This window comes from Nuphar pumila, chromosome 4, assembly GCF_984573655.1.
Source record: "Nuphar pumila chromosome 4, dmNupPumi1.hap1.1, whole genome shotgun sequence".
Taxonomy (NCBI): domain Eukaryota; kingdom Viridiplantae; phylum Streptophyta; class Magnoliopsida; order Nymphaeales; family Nymphaeaceae; genus Nuphar; species Nuphar pumila.
Window position 1 is genome coordinate 133,714,602 of NC_143252.1, and position 18,598 is coordinate 133,733,199.

The following is an 18,598-nucleotide window of genomic DNA, read 5'->3' on the forward strand; positions in this document are numbered from 1 at the left end:
ACTAAAGGAAAAAATCTAAAAGGAATTACATTAATATGTTACATTTTTTAACACTCTCCCTCAAACTTACGGTTGGATAACCGAAAGTTTGTTCAAGAGAAAGCGAAATCAAGGAGCAGCGAGAGATTTGGTAAAGAAATTTGTCAATTGATATTCTGAGGAAAGATAGGGGAGATCAATGGTGCCATGTAAAAATTCCTCTCGCACATAGTGACAATCCATTTCAATGTACTTGGTGCGTTTGTAGAATGTCCAGTTGCTCGCAATATAAATATAACTTTTGTTGTCGCAACATAGCCTAGATGCTCCTGTATTTTCAACACCCATGTCATGAAGCAAGCACCTTAGTTGTAACCATTGCCCTGTACTCGACTTCAGTTGATGAGAGAGAGACTTTTTGTTGCTTCTTGCACCTCCATGAAATCAATGATTCACCTTAAAATACACAAAAACCATTAGTTGAATGTCGATCATTGGGATCATCTCCCCAATCTGCATCATTATAAACAGTTAAATCTAAGGAAGAAGAAGCAAACAAAAAAAGTCCTCTAAAAATAGAAGTTTTAATATATCTAATAATGCGCAAAACAACTCCCATATAGACAGTGGTAGGAGCATGATGAAATTGACTTGCTGTGTGGACGGCATGCGCAATATCGGGTCTTGTAATAAAGAGAGATAAGATAGTGCCCCGACAAGTTGTCTGTAGGGTGTTTGGATTTTCAAGTGGTTCTTCATCATCAATTTTCATTTTGATGTTTACAACTTCAGGAGTGTCAACCTGTTTTTCATCTGAGATATCAGACCTGTCAACAATATCCAACGCAAATTTAGACTAAGTTAACAAATAGCCTCTAGAAGAATAAGCAACTTCTATACCAAGAAAGAATTTTAAGAAACCCAAATCACTCATTTCAAAATATGTTTTGATAATTTTTTTAATATTGTCAACTCCCTACTTATCACTTCCAGTGATGATCATGCCGTCTACATAGAGAACAAAAATGATAATACCTGCATTAGAATTCTTAACAAATAAAGTTGTGTTAGTAAGGCAAGATTGAAAACCAAAATCAATCATAACTTGATTAAATTTATCATACCAAGCTTTTGGGGCTTGCTTAAGCCCATACAAAGCCTTATTTAATCGAAGAGCTTTTCCTTTTAGAATATTGATGCCAAGTGGTGGTTCTATATATACTTCTTAAGAAATGCATTTTTAACATCCATTTGATATATATGTCATTTCTTTGAAGCCACTAGAGCTATCATGGTCCTAACTGTAGTCATTCTAGCGACTGAAGCAAAAGTCTCTTCATAGTCTATTCCATATTTTTGAGAATAGCCTTTTGCAACTAATCAGATTTTAAACTTTTCAAGAGTGCCATCACTCTTGGTTTTAACTTTATACATTCATCGACAACTTATAGGTTTTTTACCTAGTGGAATATCTTGAATAGTCCAAGTATTTTCTTTTTCTAAAGCCTCTAATTCAACTATCATTGTTTCGACCCATTCAGATTGTTCTTTTGTTGCATCATAGTTAGAAGGTTCTACGTAGGAGTGTATTAAAGTAATATAAGCTTGATATTTTGGTGAAAAAGATTCATATGAAACAAATTTTCCAGGAGCTTTAGACATTGTAGACGACTTTCTAGTAGAAACTTGGTCCTGTCCCTTAGTATATTTTTCAAGAGCACATGGAGTCTCTAAATTACCTCTTCTAGAGTATTGAATACAATCTGAATGATCATTAAATGATTCTGTATTTGTCGTGTCATGTTGCTCTTCTTGACTCTTATCTATATTACTTTCATCAATTTTTGGAACCAAGTCCAACAGAAATGAATATTTATCTATTTCTTTAGAGTTCTCACTTTCAAAAAAACTTTCTTTTTCTAGGAATGACACATTCCTTGATACATACAATTTTTTAATTTTGAGATCAAAGCATCTATAACCTTTTTGATGACTTGCATATCCTAAAAAGGCACATAGGATAGCATGAGGGGAGTGTCATTTTTATCGGTAAAAACAAAGCATTTGCACCTGAAAACTCTTAACCTAGAGTAATCTGGGATTTGTTTAAAATGTTTTTCAACAGGTAAAATAATGTTTAATGAAGATGGCATTCTATTGATAAGGTAAACTGCAGTTAAAGTAGCTTCAGCCCAAAAAAAAATTAAAACTTGATGTGTGATAAGTAAAGTTGTTGTTTCGATAATATGTCTATGTTTTCTTTCTGTCAAACCGTTTTGTGGAGGGGTATAAGGACATGATTTTTAATGCGTAATACTATATAGATTCAAATAATCTTTAAATTCTTTTGACAAAAATTCTCCCCATGAATCAGTGCGGAAAATTGAAATATCATTGTTGAATTGATTTTTAACTAGATTATGAAATATTTGAAAGTGTGAGAAAACTTCAGATTTATGTTTGAGAAAATAGATCCAAGTATGTGTTATGTAATCATCTACAAAAATTACATAGTACATAAAGCCACCCTTTGAAATAACCGGTGCGGGACCCCATACATCCGAATGTATTAACTCAAGTGGACGTGAAGCGACAAAGGTTCTTTCTTGAAAAGGTAATATTTTCATTTTTTCAATAATACATTTTTCACACGTAAAAGTTTAAAAAATTACAAAAAATTTCCATCTTTGAAAAAAAATGAGCTTTGATACACTAGGATGTCCAAGTCTCTTGTGTCATAGATTTAAGTCAACCTTTTGAACATTACAACACAATGTCTTCTTGGGTATTTCCAAAAAATCCATGTAGTACAAGCCTCCTTCTCTATGGTCTTCCCCAGTTAGCTTCCCTGACAGGTGATCCTGCACTCGACATCCATGAGAGGAGAAGGAAACATTACATTCATGGTCAGACAATTGTGAGACAGACAAAAGATTTAGGTTGAGCTTAGGATTATATCTAACTTGTGGGATGCAAAATATTTTTGAGTTTTAAAAACTTTTTTCAAAATTTTTGTTCCTTTGATTTCAAGGGATGTTTCATCTGCAATAAAAACATTTGATCTATTTGAGTTATAACATTCACATAACATATCAATGTTTGGTGTCATATAAAAGGAAACACTGGAGTCAAGGAGCCAAAGAGATTTACCAGGGTCGGAGATGCCAACGGAAGATACGGCGGCTCCAGTGGATGAAGATGCTCCCTTGAGCATAGGTTGAAGTGCTTCCACCAATTGCATTAAAGACATGCTTCCGATGGATGGTTCACTTGATTCTTGAAGAGGTCTGACGGATGCAACCTTCTTTTCATATGGTTTCTTCAACTTCGGACAATAAGTTTTTACATGTCCCGGTTCTCGACAATAATAACAAATTACTTTCCTTTTTCCAAACTCATTTTTATTTCTCTCATCATTTGTCCTCCCATAATTTGGAGGTTTCTATGTACGAACATGGTTTCTTGGTCTAGATACTGCTAGAACCGAGTCATCATCACTCTTGGTGATTCTATTCTTGAGCCTATTCTCCTCTATGCTCAATTCTTCTATTGTGTCTTCTATTGAGGGAACCTTTTCTCGATGAATAAGAATGAACTTGCTAGATTCAAACTCCGATCTTAGTCCATTAACAAGTTGAAAAAAGTGCTTCGCATTTATTTGATTATTCCGAACTTGATTTTGTAAATTGCACACATGTGCAATATCTTTAAGAGAATACATTCTCTTAAGATAGTCCCACGCATCATTGGCATGTTCAAATTTTGCAAGATCTGAACACTTCTTGATATCCACGCTACTTATGAGCCAAGACATAATCTTGGCGTATCCCATTCTCCATTCCTTCTACTTTTTCTTGTAAGTGGTAATGGCTTTAGTCTTTTCTACCTTCGTAAGAGGTATTTCTTTCTCACCTTCAATCTTTGGGAGAATTAGCTTAGGTTCCAAATCGATCCTATCCACTAATCCCCATAATCCTTTTTCCCATATAAGGTGCTTTATAATTGAAGCCCGTGTAACATAGTTTGAATCGTTGAGTTTAATGGGTTTGATGGTGACATTATCATTGTCATCCATTTTACAAGGTTTTGAAAGAAATAATAAAGAGAAGAAAGAATGTGAGTAATAAAGAAATTTAGAGAAGAGGGAATATGTACTCCACCATCGATGGTAGGTACGAATGCTCCTCCAAGTTTTTGCACAATCACACTTTCACACAAACTTGAAGAAGAACGTCACTTCTTTTCCAAGCTTGAGTGGCATGCTTCCCAATGCACCAAAAAAATGGCTTGATCACGACCAAGCTCTAATACCATGTAAGAAGATGAGAACCACAATCGAATCTTCAAATGATTCTCACCAAAGAGATCTCTCACAAGAACCCCGAAGGTTCATAAAGAATGCACACTCACAAGAACCACTAGGGTTCATACAATATACCCAAAAAAAGGTATTCAAAACAATGGCAAAAATATAATCTTTATTCAAATGGGAAAACACCCACCAAAAGTATCTTTAAAAGGGGGGAATAGCTTCATATTTATAACATTCAAAGAGGGCCACTAGAGGGAGTCGTTGGGCTCTTAACGACTCTAAATAGAGTCATTGGGTGTCCAACGACTCTCTAGTACTCTTTGCTTTTTGACTTTGGTAAAAAATTAAAGAGTCCAAATTGGTCTAAAAAAGAAACTAAAAAAACCTATCCTAACTAGATTCTAACTAAAATACATAACTAAAGGAAAAAGAACTAAAAGGAATTACATTAATATGTTACATTTTTTAATAGGCCCCCTTGTGGGCTAGTTCGGGCTCAACTGTGTCGAGCCCACCTACTCTTTTTGGACACCAGCTGGGTCGGGCTCGACTCAGTCGAGCCTGCCAGAGCCAGGCCATGGGATGCGATTTAGGCCCGACTTGGTTGGGTCAATAACCAGACCTGGGTGCCCTAAGTCGGGGCACACCCAAGCTCTCAAGTTGGGCCAGGGCTCGGCCTGTTTTCGGAGAGACTGAGCCCAGCTCAGTTTGATATCTGAACTGACTCGGCCCTCTAGCTCAGTTAGACTCTTAGCTCTTACCGAGCCCGGCTCGATTTTGCCAAACTCGGCTTGGTCAGAGACCTCGAGTTCGGCCCTTGTGTTTGCTGAGACCGGGTCGGCTCGATTATCTGCCCCCCCTCCCTTTTGGTTCTGAATTAACTCAGTTTGATTAATCCTGTTTAGTTGTGGTTTTCGTTCCACATAAACTGAGTCAAAGCTCGATTTTCTTGAAACCGAGCTTGACTTGGCTCGTTTTTATTGAACTCATCTCGATTTTCTCCCCACACCAAATGAAGCTCGAGTCCTCGGTTCACTCTTGGCATGAGCCTGGCTCAGCCCGGTCCACTCGAACCAAGTTTGGGTTCGACCTGTGCAACACAAAAAATTGCTTATTTTATTTATTTTAAGTTATTGCATCATTCTCTTTCGCAACGCAATAAAATATCTTTTAGCGCACCTCGTTGGCACAACGGATGCGGCACACGCACCAAGGCATGAGCCCTTGATAACCTATGCTCGGAATCGTCAGCGAATTCAACCATCTACGAAGTAGGGGAAAGTTGCATACAAGGACAATGACAAAACACTTCTAACATATATATATATATATATATATATATATATATATATATATATATATATATATATATAGCGTTTAACTCAAGGATGCAGTTTTACGTATTCTTGTCCATTTAAATTTATGTTATTTAATTTGTCGATGCATAGTTACGTGCACAGGCTACTGCTTATGCTATTTATTTAGCTGATGTACGATTTCATACACCGTGCATTACTTACGCAGTTTATTTAGCTCGATGTGTGATTTCGCACATTGAGTCTTGCTTTATGTCATTTACTTGCCGTTATATGCACAGGTGATAAGGCCTTCTCTAAGGATCGTTGTCGCTTGTCTTCAATCCAGTACTCGCAGGCACTTTAAACAACTTGTGACCGTTGGTGCGCACAGGTGTAGCTTCACAAAGCTCTCGCCAATAAACTATTGGGCGCACGCAGGCGCTATCGCTCACGCATAGAGGCACGATTGCCTTAGCGCACACAGGCGCTTTCTCTTCTACGCTCGCAGGCGCAAATGGAAGGTGCGCTCAGTTGCTTACAGAGAAATACAAGTGCCAATTTCAATCCTTCTTTGATTTGCACAAGAATTAGATGATCGCCATGCGCAAACTTGTGAATTAAGAGACATATGTAGTTCAATTCAATCTTAAGTTTTAATCTTGAAACATTTCTGCACTTAGCTGAGATAATCGAATCAGTGAGTTGAGCGAATGCTCAGTTTCACTGGAGATTGATTCTTCGTGATTTCAATCGAGCTACAACATCTTCTTGCTGTGATCGAGTGTCGGATTCTAATCACAATGATCATCGACCTGCGAAGGAAACAAGACTGAAGAGTTCATGCAAAATAGCTATTCAAGTTGTATGCGTAATTGCACTTATCTGCAGTACGAGTAACGACGATCTAGAGCTCGCACGCTCTAGGTTCGTCGGAAGTGTTGTCATGAATTGTCGGCAGTGATTTAGATGGTTGTGGATCGTCAATTGACTCGCTGGTCAAAATCATCGGATCAGATGAGCAATGTTAAAGGACAAAGTGAGCGAAATGGAAAGATGAACAAGTGATCCTAAACTAGCCGGTGGAAAGGCTAGCAAGGCCAATTCCTCACAATGAGGCCATCTCCCAAAGGAGCAAAAAACAAGAGCTTTATTGATCACAAATCTCAAGTTACAAACTGACTTTATTACAAAATGATTGAATGAATGCATTACAAAAACAACGCCTATTTATAGCTTTGACTTCAAGTGGCACCATACTGGTTGGGCGGCCCATGGATCAATTCCCCCCATGGACGACCTTTGCTGCATTGTTGAAACCATGAAATCCTTACGTGCTAATTACTGCATATGCTAAATTGCCTGGACTACCCAACTGCACATTGACTTGCACCAGCTGACCCGACTATGCACTGCGCTAAACCATCTAACCGAATGCCTCTCTGTCCAGAATATTGCTTAACCAAGTATCACTTACCAGGCTGTCATGTATAGCTTGGTTCACCCTTATATATATATATATTTCCTTTGTAATACCCAATAGGGGTAAATTAGTCTTTTCACATTGTACACGCATATCCTAAAAGATATGCTCCTTTTTCCTTTTTTTTCTTCCTTTCTTTTTTACTTTTTTTCTGTTCTTTCTTTATTGTTAGAGAGGGGTCAACATAGAGACGTTGGACCCCTCCAACGATCATAAATATGACCGTTGGAGGGGCTCCAACAACTCTATGGTTGCCCCTCCTTGGGTCCCTTAGTGTGTATAAATTAGGGGCTTGGCCCCATGTATTCTTTGAGCTTCTTGTGAAGCCTTATATGAGTGGAATATGTTTTTTCACCCTTTTTTGTGTGTTTTCCCACTTTTGTGGTTTGTTGTAATCTTGCTCATTAGTGGCTTCTTGTGTATGTGCTTGCTCTTATCGCCTCTTTCATTTGACACTTCATTAGATGGTATTAGAGCCTTGGTTGAGAAAGCTTCATCGGATCATCTCTTGACAAGTAATACCACTCCTCTTTCTTGTCTTCAAATTCTTTTTCTATAAATGGCCAACAAGGATGCAAAAATCGACCTCTCGTTCAAATTGAATGGGACTAATTATCGCACGTGGGCGGCCGCTATGGAAAATAACCTCAAAGGTAAAAAACTTTGGGGTTATGTACGTGGAACCATTCCGGAACCACAATTAAAGTTAACTAAGTTTGAAGGAAATGAGGAAAGGGCATTGAACGAAGAAGAAAAAGAGAAGGCTATTCTTGACTACTCTTCAAAAATGGAAGATTGGGAAAGTGAGCATGCTAAAATTCTAGCATGGTTCATGAATAATGTCAAATTGAAGATTTGTGCAAATCTTGCAAAGTTCAAGGAGACTAATGTGTAATGAAATGGTGGTCTTCAACAAATGCACGAATAACTCACAAACAAGTGTCTATTGGAGACACTACAAGCATGACCCTTGAATGGGTATAAAAGGAAGAACACTTGAAAAATAAATAATACTTTATTCGTGAACAAAATGCTTAAGAAGCATAGTGGTTTACATTGAAGGGGTTCACCCCTATATATACAAAAAAGTGGAAGAGAGATGAGAGCTCATTTTGAGCTCTCCAAAAGAGACGTTGGAAGTCCAACGTCTCTTAATATAGCCGTTGGACTACAGTCCAACAACATTTATTATTATAGTTGTTGGACTATAGTCCAACAACATTTGTTATAGTTGTTGGATTATTATAGCTGTTGGACTACAGTCCAACAGCTATTTACACAGTCAAGTTCCAACAGGAACTTGACTGGATCAAATATCTAGTTTCTATTGAACTAGATGCTAAAAAAGAAAATAAAGAAAAATAGAAAAAGAAAATAATAAAAGAAAATATAATAATATTAAATAATATATATATATATATATTACAGTTTACATTTTAACACTCCCCCTCAAACTTACGGTACAATGAGCGAAAGTTTGTCTAAGAGGAAGTGAAATCTGGGAGCAGCGAGAGGCTTGGTGAAGAAGTCTGCTAATTGATTTTCTGATGTAACATATGGCAGATCAGTGGTTCCATGTAAGTATTCTTCTCTGACATAGTGACAGTCCATCTCAATGTGTTTAGTGCGCTCATGGAATGTCCGGTTGCTTGCAATGTAGATCGCACTTTTGTTGTCACAGCACATCTTTGAAGCTTGCGTCGTTGCTTTAGCTCCCATATCCGCTAGCAATCGTCTGAGCCAAACAACCTCCATATTGGTGGTTGTCATGGCTCTGAATTCAGCTTCGATAGAGGAAAGAGAGACTTTTTGTTGCTTCTTGCACCTCCACAAAATTAAGGTTTCACCTAGGAACACACAAAAACTAGTAGTTGAGTGTCTATTATTGGGATCACCTCCCCAGTCAGCATCAGTATATGCAATTAAATTTAATGAAGATGAAGCAGACAAGAAGAGTCCTCGTGAAAGAGAGGATTTTAAGTATCTAATAATACGCAAAATTGCTCTCATGTGCACGGAGGTGGGAGCATGCTGAAACTGACTGGTTGTATGAACAGCATGAGTTATATCTGGCCTAGTAATGAAAAGATACGAAAGAGCTCCAACAAGTTGTCTATAAGGAGTAGGATCATCAAGAAGTTCTCCATCATCAATTTTCATTTTAACATTGACAACTTCTGGAGTGTCTACTTTCTTATTATCTGTAATTTCAGACCTGAAAACGATATCAAGAGCAAATTTAGATTGAGATATCAAATACCTTCGAGGGGAATAAGCAACTTCAATGCCTAAAAAATATCTTAATAAACCTAAGTCAGTCATTTCAAAGTGAGTTTTAAGAAGAGATTTGATATTTGCAACTCTCTGTTTGTCGCCTCCGGTGATGATCATATCGTCTACATAGAGAAGAAGAATAATGATGCCTGCATCAGATTTCTTAACAAACAAAGCAGTGTCAGTTAAACAAGGTTGAAAACCAATATCAAGCATAACATGACTAAATCGGTCATACCAGCCTTTTGGAGCTTGTTTAAGACCATAAAGAGCTTTTTCTAGACGAAGAGCTTTACCCTTAGGGATACTAATACCAGGTGGGGCTTTCATGTATACTTCTTCAACGAGATTCCCATTCAGGAAAACATTTTTGACATCTAATTGAAAGATAGGCCATGTTCTAATGGAGGCCAAGGCTATTAAAGTTCTAACAGTGGTTATACGGGCAACAGGAGCAAATGTTTCTTCATAATCGATGCCATACTCTTGGGCATATCCTTTTGCTACTAAACGGGCCTTATATCTTTCCAGGGTCCCATCACTTTTGGTTTTGACTTTGTATACTCACCTACAACCTATAGGTTTCTTACCTGGAGGGATATCTTGTATCGTCCAAGTATTGGCCTTTTCTAGTGCATCCAATTCTATTTTCATGGCTTCTATCCATTCTATATGATTTTTGGCTTGAGAATAAGATGATGGTTCAACATATGATTGTATTAATGTAATGGCGGCCCTATACGTGGGTGAAAAAGATTCATAAGACACAAATTTTTCTGGAGGTTTAGAGATTCTAGACGTTCTTCTAGGTGAGACTTTAGAGTATTTTTGTAATGCACATGAAAAATTTTGCTCTCTACGTCTTGAATATTGTAGACTAACATACTTATGGATTTGCTCTTCATTATCATCATTTTCAACAACAATAGGAGTTTGATCATTGTCAAGGTCACATCCAACATCACATTCATTGGATTTTGAAGTTGGATCAATTAAAAACGAGTTTTCCGTGACATCCTTGGATTTTTCAAATTCAAAGAAGCTTTCTTTTTCCAAAAAAGATACATTTCTTGACACATATAATTTGTCATTTTGAAAATCGAAACACCTGTAGCCTTTTTTATTATCAGCATATCCTAAAAAGGCACATGGGATTGCACGAGGAGAGAGTTTGTCATTTCTGTTGGTGAAAACAAAACATTTGCATCCAAAGACTCTTAATCTAGAATAATCTGGAGTGAAATTAACAAGCTTTTCTATTGGAGTTGTATTCTTTATTGAGGAAGATAACATCCTATTAATGAGGTAGGTTGCAGTTAGGACCGCTTCAGCCCAAAAACTTTTTGGAACTTGATTTGCAATTAGCAATGTCCTAGTAGTTTCCATAATGTGCCGATGTTTGCGTTCGGCTAGGCCATTCTATTGTGGAGTGTGTGGACATGATCTTTGATGTGTAATACCATGTAAATTGAGATAGTCTTTGAATTCGTTGGACATAAATTCTCCCCCTGAATCAGTGCGAAAAACAGAAATATCATTTTGAAACTTATTTTTAACCATTTTATAAAATATTTGGAAGTTAGCAAAGACATCAGATTTATGTTTAAAAAATAAATCCAAGTATGTCTAGAAAAGTCATCAACAAAAATGACATAATATGTATAACCACCTTTGGAAATAACTGGTGCGGGGCCCCAAACATCCGAATGTATTAACTCAAGTGATCGTGAGGAAACAAAAGTTCTACTAAGAAATGGTAACCTTTTCATTTTGCCAAGAATGCAGTCTTTACAAGAAAAAATTCCAGAATTACAAAATTTTTCCAAACTTGGAAAATATTGAATTTTAGACATATGAGGATGACCAAGCCTTTTGTGCCATAAATCCAATTCTAATTTCTGAATATTATAACAAAATGCATCCTTGGGTAATTCCAAAAAGTCCATGTAATAAAGTCCTTCTCTATGGTCTTCCCCAATCAGCTTCCCTGACTGGCGATCATGTACCCAACAACCATGAGAAGAGAATTAGATATTGCATCCATAATCAGATATTTGCGAGACAGATAAGAGATTCAAATTAAGTTTAGGGATATATCTAACTTCTGGGATAAAAAATCTTTTGGATTTTTGAAGATTTTCAAAACATCCTATTCCTTTTACTTCGAGAGATGTGCCATCGGTTGTAAAAACCTTTGACACACTTGAGTCATTTTTAAGACATTCGGATAGACTATTAACATTTGGGGTCATATGAAAAGAAGCACCAGAATCTAAAAGCCAAGGAAAGTTACCTGGACCGGAGAAAGATGCAACTGCCGCTCCAGTTGAGGCTTCGGTTGAGGAGGATACCCCTTTGAGAAGAGGTTGAAGGATTTCCATCAATTGAGCCATAGACACAGGTGCATCTTGATCTTTTGACTCAGATTCAACAGATGCAACTCTTTTTTCTTCTCTTCTTTTTAACTTTGGACATTGAGGCCTATAGTGCCCCGGTTCATGACAATGATGACAAATAACTTTTCTTTTATCAAAGTCGTCATTTTGCCTTCCAAAATGAGGCGGCTTGTAAGTACGAGTATGATTCCCCGGTCTAGATACAGCTAAAACGGAGTCATCATCAACTTTTGGAGTACTTTTTCTAAGTCTATTTTCCTCCATAGTGAGCTCTTCTATAGTATCAACAATAGAAGGAATTTTTCCACGATGTAAAAGGGCCGATTTGGTGGATTCAAAATCCGGCCTTAGACCATTCACAAATTGATAGAAATGTTCCATATCGAGTTGCTTTTGGCGAAGCTCGATGTCTTCAACACAATGTCATTTGGGCTCAAGAAGAGCCAACTCTTCCCAAAGTTCGGACAACTCATTATAATATTCTCGAATAGTTTTATCTTTTTGAGTCATTGTCCGAACTTTATCTTGTAAATTGCATACATGTGCAATATCTGTAAGGGAATACATGTTTTTGAGGTATTCCCAAGCCTTATCGGCATGCTCAAACTTAGCTAGACTAGAACATTTTTTAATGTCTATGCTATTGATGAGCCATGACATAATTTTTGCATGCCTTATCCTCCATTCTTTCCATTTCTTTTCATAAGTGGCTAACGCCTTACTCTTTTCTTCTTCCGTTAGAGGAACCTCTTTATCACCCTCTTTCTTGGTAAGAGATAGTTTAGGTTCCAAATCGGAACCATCCACTATACCCCATAAACCTTTTCCCCAAATGTGGTGCTTCATAATCGAAGCCCACATTACATAGTTAGTATCATTTAGCTTCATAGGATTGATGGTGATCTTATCATTGTCATCCATCTTTTACAAGGGTAAGAGAGGAATAAATAGGAGGAGAGAGAGAGAAAAATAAAAAGAAAAGAAAAAGAGTAGACAAAGGAATAAGAGAGGATACAAAACCAAAATTTTTTGTAGCACAAGTTCGCCTTTCTTCAAACAAATCTTCTTGAGCCAAGAACAAGGTGATGAAACACCTTTTGTAAATGTGGCACGGAAATCGAGGCGGAAGCACTTCAAGATCTAAGGATTTCGTAGCTTTGATACCATGTAATGAAATGGTGGTCTTCAACAAATGCACGAATAACTCACAAACAAGTGTTTATTGGAGACACTACAAGCATGACCCTTGAAAGGGTATAAAAGGAAGAACACTTGAAAAATAAATAATACTTTATTTATGAACAAAATGCTTAAGAAGCATAGTGGTTTACATTGAAGGGGTTCACCCCTATATATACAAAAAAGTGGAAGAGAGAGGAGAGCTCATTTTGAGCGCTCCAAAAGAGACGTTGGAAGTCCAACGTCTCTTAATATAGTTGTTGGACTACAGTCCAACATCATTTATTATTATAGATGTTGGACTATAACATTTATTATAGTTGTTAGACTACAGTCCAACAGCTATTTACACAGTCAAGTTCCAACAGGAACTTGACTGGATCAAATATCTAGTTTCTATTGAACTAGATGCTAAAAAAGAAAATAAAGAAAAATAGAAAAAGAAAATAATAAAAGAAAATATAATAATATTAAATAATATATATATATATTATAGTTTACATTTTAACGTAATGAAGCTTGGTTCTTTATGAAAGGTATGTACACTCAAAGAGACCTTGCTAGGCATTTTTTTCTACAAGAAAAGGTAAGAGCTACCAAGCAAGGTGATATGAGTATTAGGGACTACTATAGTGCCCTGTCCTCTTTATGGGATGAACTTGTTCTTCTCGAACCTCAATGGGAAGGTAGTGCTATTGTCATGAGGCAAGAACAAATAGAAAAAGAAAAGTTCTTTCAATTTATTTATGGACTTCATTCCGAATTTGAGCAACTTAGAGGATCCCTTCTTTATAGGACTTCTACTCCTGTAAGTGACATTTTGGCCGACTTATGTCAAGAAGAAACTCGTTTGGCCTTGAAAAGAGATGTTGATGAAGTTCATGTCGCGTCTAGACCCGACAACAATGTAAGATCATATAAACCACCCCATTTTGGGAAAAATAATGGTGGTAGAGGAAGAAAAAATATTTGTCATAATTGTAATGAACAGGGTCATATTCGTCCGGATTGCCCCAAATTCAAAAAGAATCTTTAAAGAAAAAGGGGATTTACATGCGAAATCCCAAAGCTCGTAATATTTATTGTTTCGAAAAGCAAAAACGAATATTTGGTATTTGCATATTCACAACTAAGTTTTTCCCTCAACCCTATGTAATAAAAGGGCTTCGACAACATAGCCCTAAGTGGTACGTACGGTCTTTTGTTTTGATATCTAAATAACTTGGATATCCCTAGCCTAAAGCACGGGACTTTGAGATTTTTAAATAATGTTAGAGCTTCTTTCTGAGAAATCGATACCCCTCTTATCGTAACGGTACTATCAGACATGCACGACATGCTAGTACTGCGATGATTGGATGAGAGGTTTATGGTAACCTCGTAGCGTTTAAATACAAAATAATAAAAATCACATAAATGGTAATAATCAGAACTTTGAGATTTCTAAATAATGTTAGAGTTTCTTTCTAAGAAACTTATACCCCTTTCATCGTAACGGTACTATTAGACATGCACGACATGTTAGTACTACGATGATTGGATGAGAGATTTATGGTAACCTCGTAGCATGTAAATTGCATAATGATGAAGAGAAAATTACATAAATGGTGATGATCGCCTTCACAGTCAATATGCTCATGTTGGTTTGAAAAACCAGAGAATGTATAATGTGTCGTCAGTTAAAATAAAACCTGACATACCCATTCATCTTTATGGTTCTGTCAAAAGAGGATGTGATGGTACAAAAACTCCGATGGACAGGTTGTTAACAACTATGTTCCTCGAGTAGCAATTGAACTCGGTGTCCCTGGTCATCAGAGTTAGAGGGCTGGGCTACAAAAAATTATCCTAGGTGGTAGGTCCCAATGACTTGTGTAGAGGTATGGATGCATCCCCTTGAACGAGTAGCCTTTGGGGAATTCTCTCTCGATCATTGGTCGTCTCCTTAGGAGCAGACTCAACTAGTTGTTCGGGGTATCAAAATACATAGAATAACAAACCCCCGAGCAGTCTCAGTTGTTTCTACATTTTCTCCTGTGGGTACCCTCATGACAGTTAATATCAAAACAAGATTAACATGTTCATTTTGCTTATTCTGAATTGCACATCACGAAAAAGACAACGTATATATTAGTCTTGTTCTTAATTTTGATATCAATGCACCTACCAGATTTTCATCAATCGGACCCATTTCTTGGGCACAAGTGGTGATTAGGTCGGAACAACAAGCGATGGCGCAATGATGTGATGATATCAAGATGAGACTCTATTCTTGACGTTTCGCTACTGAGGACATGTTCGTAATTTGGCATAAGGGTTTCTTTAAAATTCCACTTTTTATATAAACTTTAATTATTTAAAACCTCGTTTTGAATCTATTTGGTTTCAATGAATGTATAGAGTTACAAATCCGTTGTGTAAAGGAAAAGGTTCACCCGTAATTTGCCCAAGGTCCGTTGACTTGTTATTTCAAACATCATTTTTCGCTGAACTGCTATTTTAAAACTCTGATAAAAGAATGATTACAAGGCTTTCAAAATTTTCCTAAAAAGTTACAAGTCCGAGATTTTGGGAGCGTTACAATTAGCCTTTAATCTGTCTTCTTTCCTTCTTATCTGTATCATGATTGACCTCATCCGATCATGATCTTCAAAAACAGGAGGACAACCTTGCTGAGTTGTAAAAAAAACCGTTATTATCAGATTCAGCCTGCTGTGTTAGCTTTCTTTCTATTCAGACCTTGATTATCTCCCTTCTTCTCAAACTCTATCCTTATGGCTTCATCTAGTCCCGTCAATTCTTCGTTTCTCAGTCAGCTTGTCGGCGATAAGCTGAATGAGAACAAGGAAACAAATTGTGCCTTTCATCAACAGTCAACGATTTAATGGGGCACCTTGACAGAACTGAATCCATGCCTCCAGCATTTGTTTGTGCACCTTAAGAGAGCAAGATAGATGAGCAATCAGGGGAGCCATTGTGAAGAATCCTTGCAAACAATCAAGTTTTCAAATAACTTGATACTTCAAATACTCAATACACAAAATAAATGCACAGTGTTTATAAGCTTTACACCACAAAAGAAGTGCAATAAATGCACATTGTTTATAAGCTTTACACCAAAGAAAGTGCAATAAATGCACAACGTTTATAAGCTTAATGAGACAACTCCTTACTCTAATACATACATACAATGGGCTCACATAGCCCTTATTTATAAGCAAACTTAAGAGATGTTGGACTATTCCCAACAACTCTTATTAGAGACGTTGGGAATCAGCCCAACGTCTATATTTTTAAAACTGTGTACACAGTCAATGGCTGACTGTTGTACACTGTACACAGTCAGCCAGTGTACAAAAACATTATATAAAAAAAACAAAAATAAGAAATGAAAAAAATTACAAAAATAAAAAAATAAAAAGGAGGAATTACAATCATATTAAAAAACATGAATATGCGTAAAATGTAGAAATGACTAAAATACCCTTACAGCCAATACAATAAAGAAATATATATTTTATATATACAAGTAGATGAATACATATACATATATGTATCTTCTTTTATATATAAAAAATATATATAGAAAATACATTGTCTTATAAATTACAATTTAACACCCCCCCTCAAACTTAGGGCAAGATGACCGAAAGTTTGCCAAGGAGGAAATTGAACTGCGGAGCACACAAAGCTTTGGTGAAGAAATCTGCCAACTGATATTCTGAAGTTACATATGTAAGATCTATAACTCCTTTCATATACGCTTCCTGAACATAGTGACAGTCCATCTCAATGTGTTTAGTCTGCTCATGAAAAGTATGATTTTTGGCAATGTATATTGCACTTTTGTTATCACAGCATAGCTTGGTGGGCCCTTCTATTGAGATCCCCATATCTTCTAATAGCTGATGAATCCATACAATTTTCATGGTAGTAGTCACCATGGCACGATATTCAGCTTCTGTTGAGGATAGAGATATTTTTTGCTGCTTCTTACATCTCCATGAAATCAGCGAGTCTCCTAAAACCACACAAAAACCAGTGATGGAGTGACGGTTATTCGGGTCACCTCCACAGTCAGAGTCAATATAAGCAATTAATTTTAATTCAGAAGAAGAGGATAAGAATACTCCCTTGTTTAGTGTGACTTTTATGTATCTCACAATCCGCAAGATGGCACTCATGTGAACTGATGTTGGTGCATGTTGGAACTGACTTGCAGTATGAACTGCATGAGAGATATCTGGTCTAGTAATACTCAGATACATCAAAGATCCCACAAGCTGTCTGTAGGGGGTGGGATCGGAGAGAGGAATACCATCATCAATCTTCATTTTGGCTCCTACTATAGCAGGAGTTTCACAAACCTGACCGGTCAATAATCTCAGAGGCAAGCTTAGTTTGAGATAAAAAATACCCTCTATGAGAGTAAGCTACTTCAATACCCAAAAAATAAGTTAGAAATCCCAAATCAGACATTTAAAACCTATCTTTCAAAATTGATTTTATGCTTTTAACCCTTTTAGAATCACTTCCGGTTATAAGCATATCATCCACATATAAGAGCAGAATGACAATCCCTGCATTGGTTTTTCTAACAAATAAAGCAGTGTCAGTGAAAATATCAATTATCCTTCTAGGATCAGGCTGAGATCTTTTCTCAGTTTCCATGTAATTATATATACAGTATTTGACTAGTATATGCATATGTACTATATGAAGTTATAAACTTAATTCTGATGTATATGCATGTATATCTATGTGGATGGTATATTTTTTGTAGACAGAATGTTGGTGTCTACAATATTTTATTAAGGCAATTTCTTGGGATATTATATTATCTACAAAGCTTAGGTTGTTGATATTGTGAAAATTTTTATGGAAATCTCATTTTGATTTTTTTTCCTTAATATCACATTAATGTTGTGACTTTCTCACAATATGGAAAACATGCAACCAACTCTATGTGCTAACATCTGTGATGCAACTCAGAGTGTTGGATTAGATCAATCCAACAACTTTGATTTAATTTGTGTCTCAGCTGTCTTCTTGAGTCCATTTCATTGGGTCCCTGATCAACTCACTGACTATTTCAACTCTTTTGGTGGTCGCATGTCTCTGTGGTTTCTTTGCTTTTAAGCTGTAAATGGATTCATGTTTGCTTATAGTTTCTCTTTAGTTTAGAAGACATAAAATTGTTTAAATTTGCATATGACTTGTTCTTAAATATATGGTTCCAGATAGATGCTTCTATATTGAAGAACTTGACGTGGCATCTTTCTATTTACATGTGCATCCAAACTGTGCAGGTTCTAACACAGAAACCTGGTAATCTTTATGCTGCTAATGGTGCTGGGATTGTTTTGGCTGAGAAAGGGCATTTTGATGTCTCAAAAGATATATTTACACAGGTCTGTAGATGCATTCTTTTCTTATTTATATTGCTTTTACTGCTCATGAATTAGATTACATAGATTGAAATAGCTGTTTGAAGTGTAGGTACAAGAAGCAGCAAGTGGAAGCATCTTTGTTCAGATGCCAGACGTGTGGATAAACCTGGGTCATGTTTATTTTGCTCAAGGCCAGTTTGCCTTGGCTGTGAAAATGGCAAGTCTATATAAGCTACTGATTGATTTTTCCCTCTCATAGTGCTTGTTTCTCATTGCCTTTCTCCATTTTA

At 36.6% G+C, this 18,598-nt stretch overlaps 1 protein-coding gene across 1 annotated transcript in view; it reads left to right on the plus strand.

Annotated features, from left to right (window-relative positions):
• The window catches only part of ELF8 (binding protein), a 153,145-nt gene that overhangs the window by 130,913 nt on the left and 3,634 nt on the right, over window positions 1-18,598 (plus strand). Inside the window, exons 21-22 of the mRNA XM_090005197.1 lie at window positions 18,228-18,329; window positions 18,418-18,525. Of these exons, the coding sequence (XP_089861323.1) occupies window positions 18,228-18,329; window positions 18,418-18,525 (210 nt within the window). The remainder of the gene's footprint in view (window positions 1-18,227; window positions 18,330-18,417; window positions 18,526-18,598) is intronic.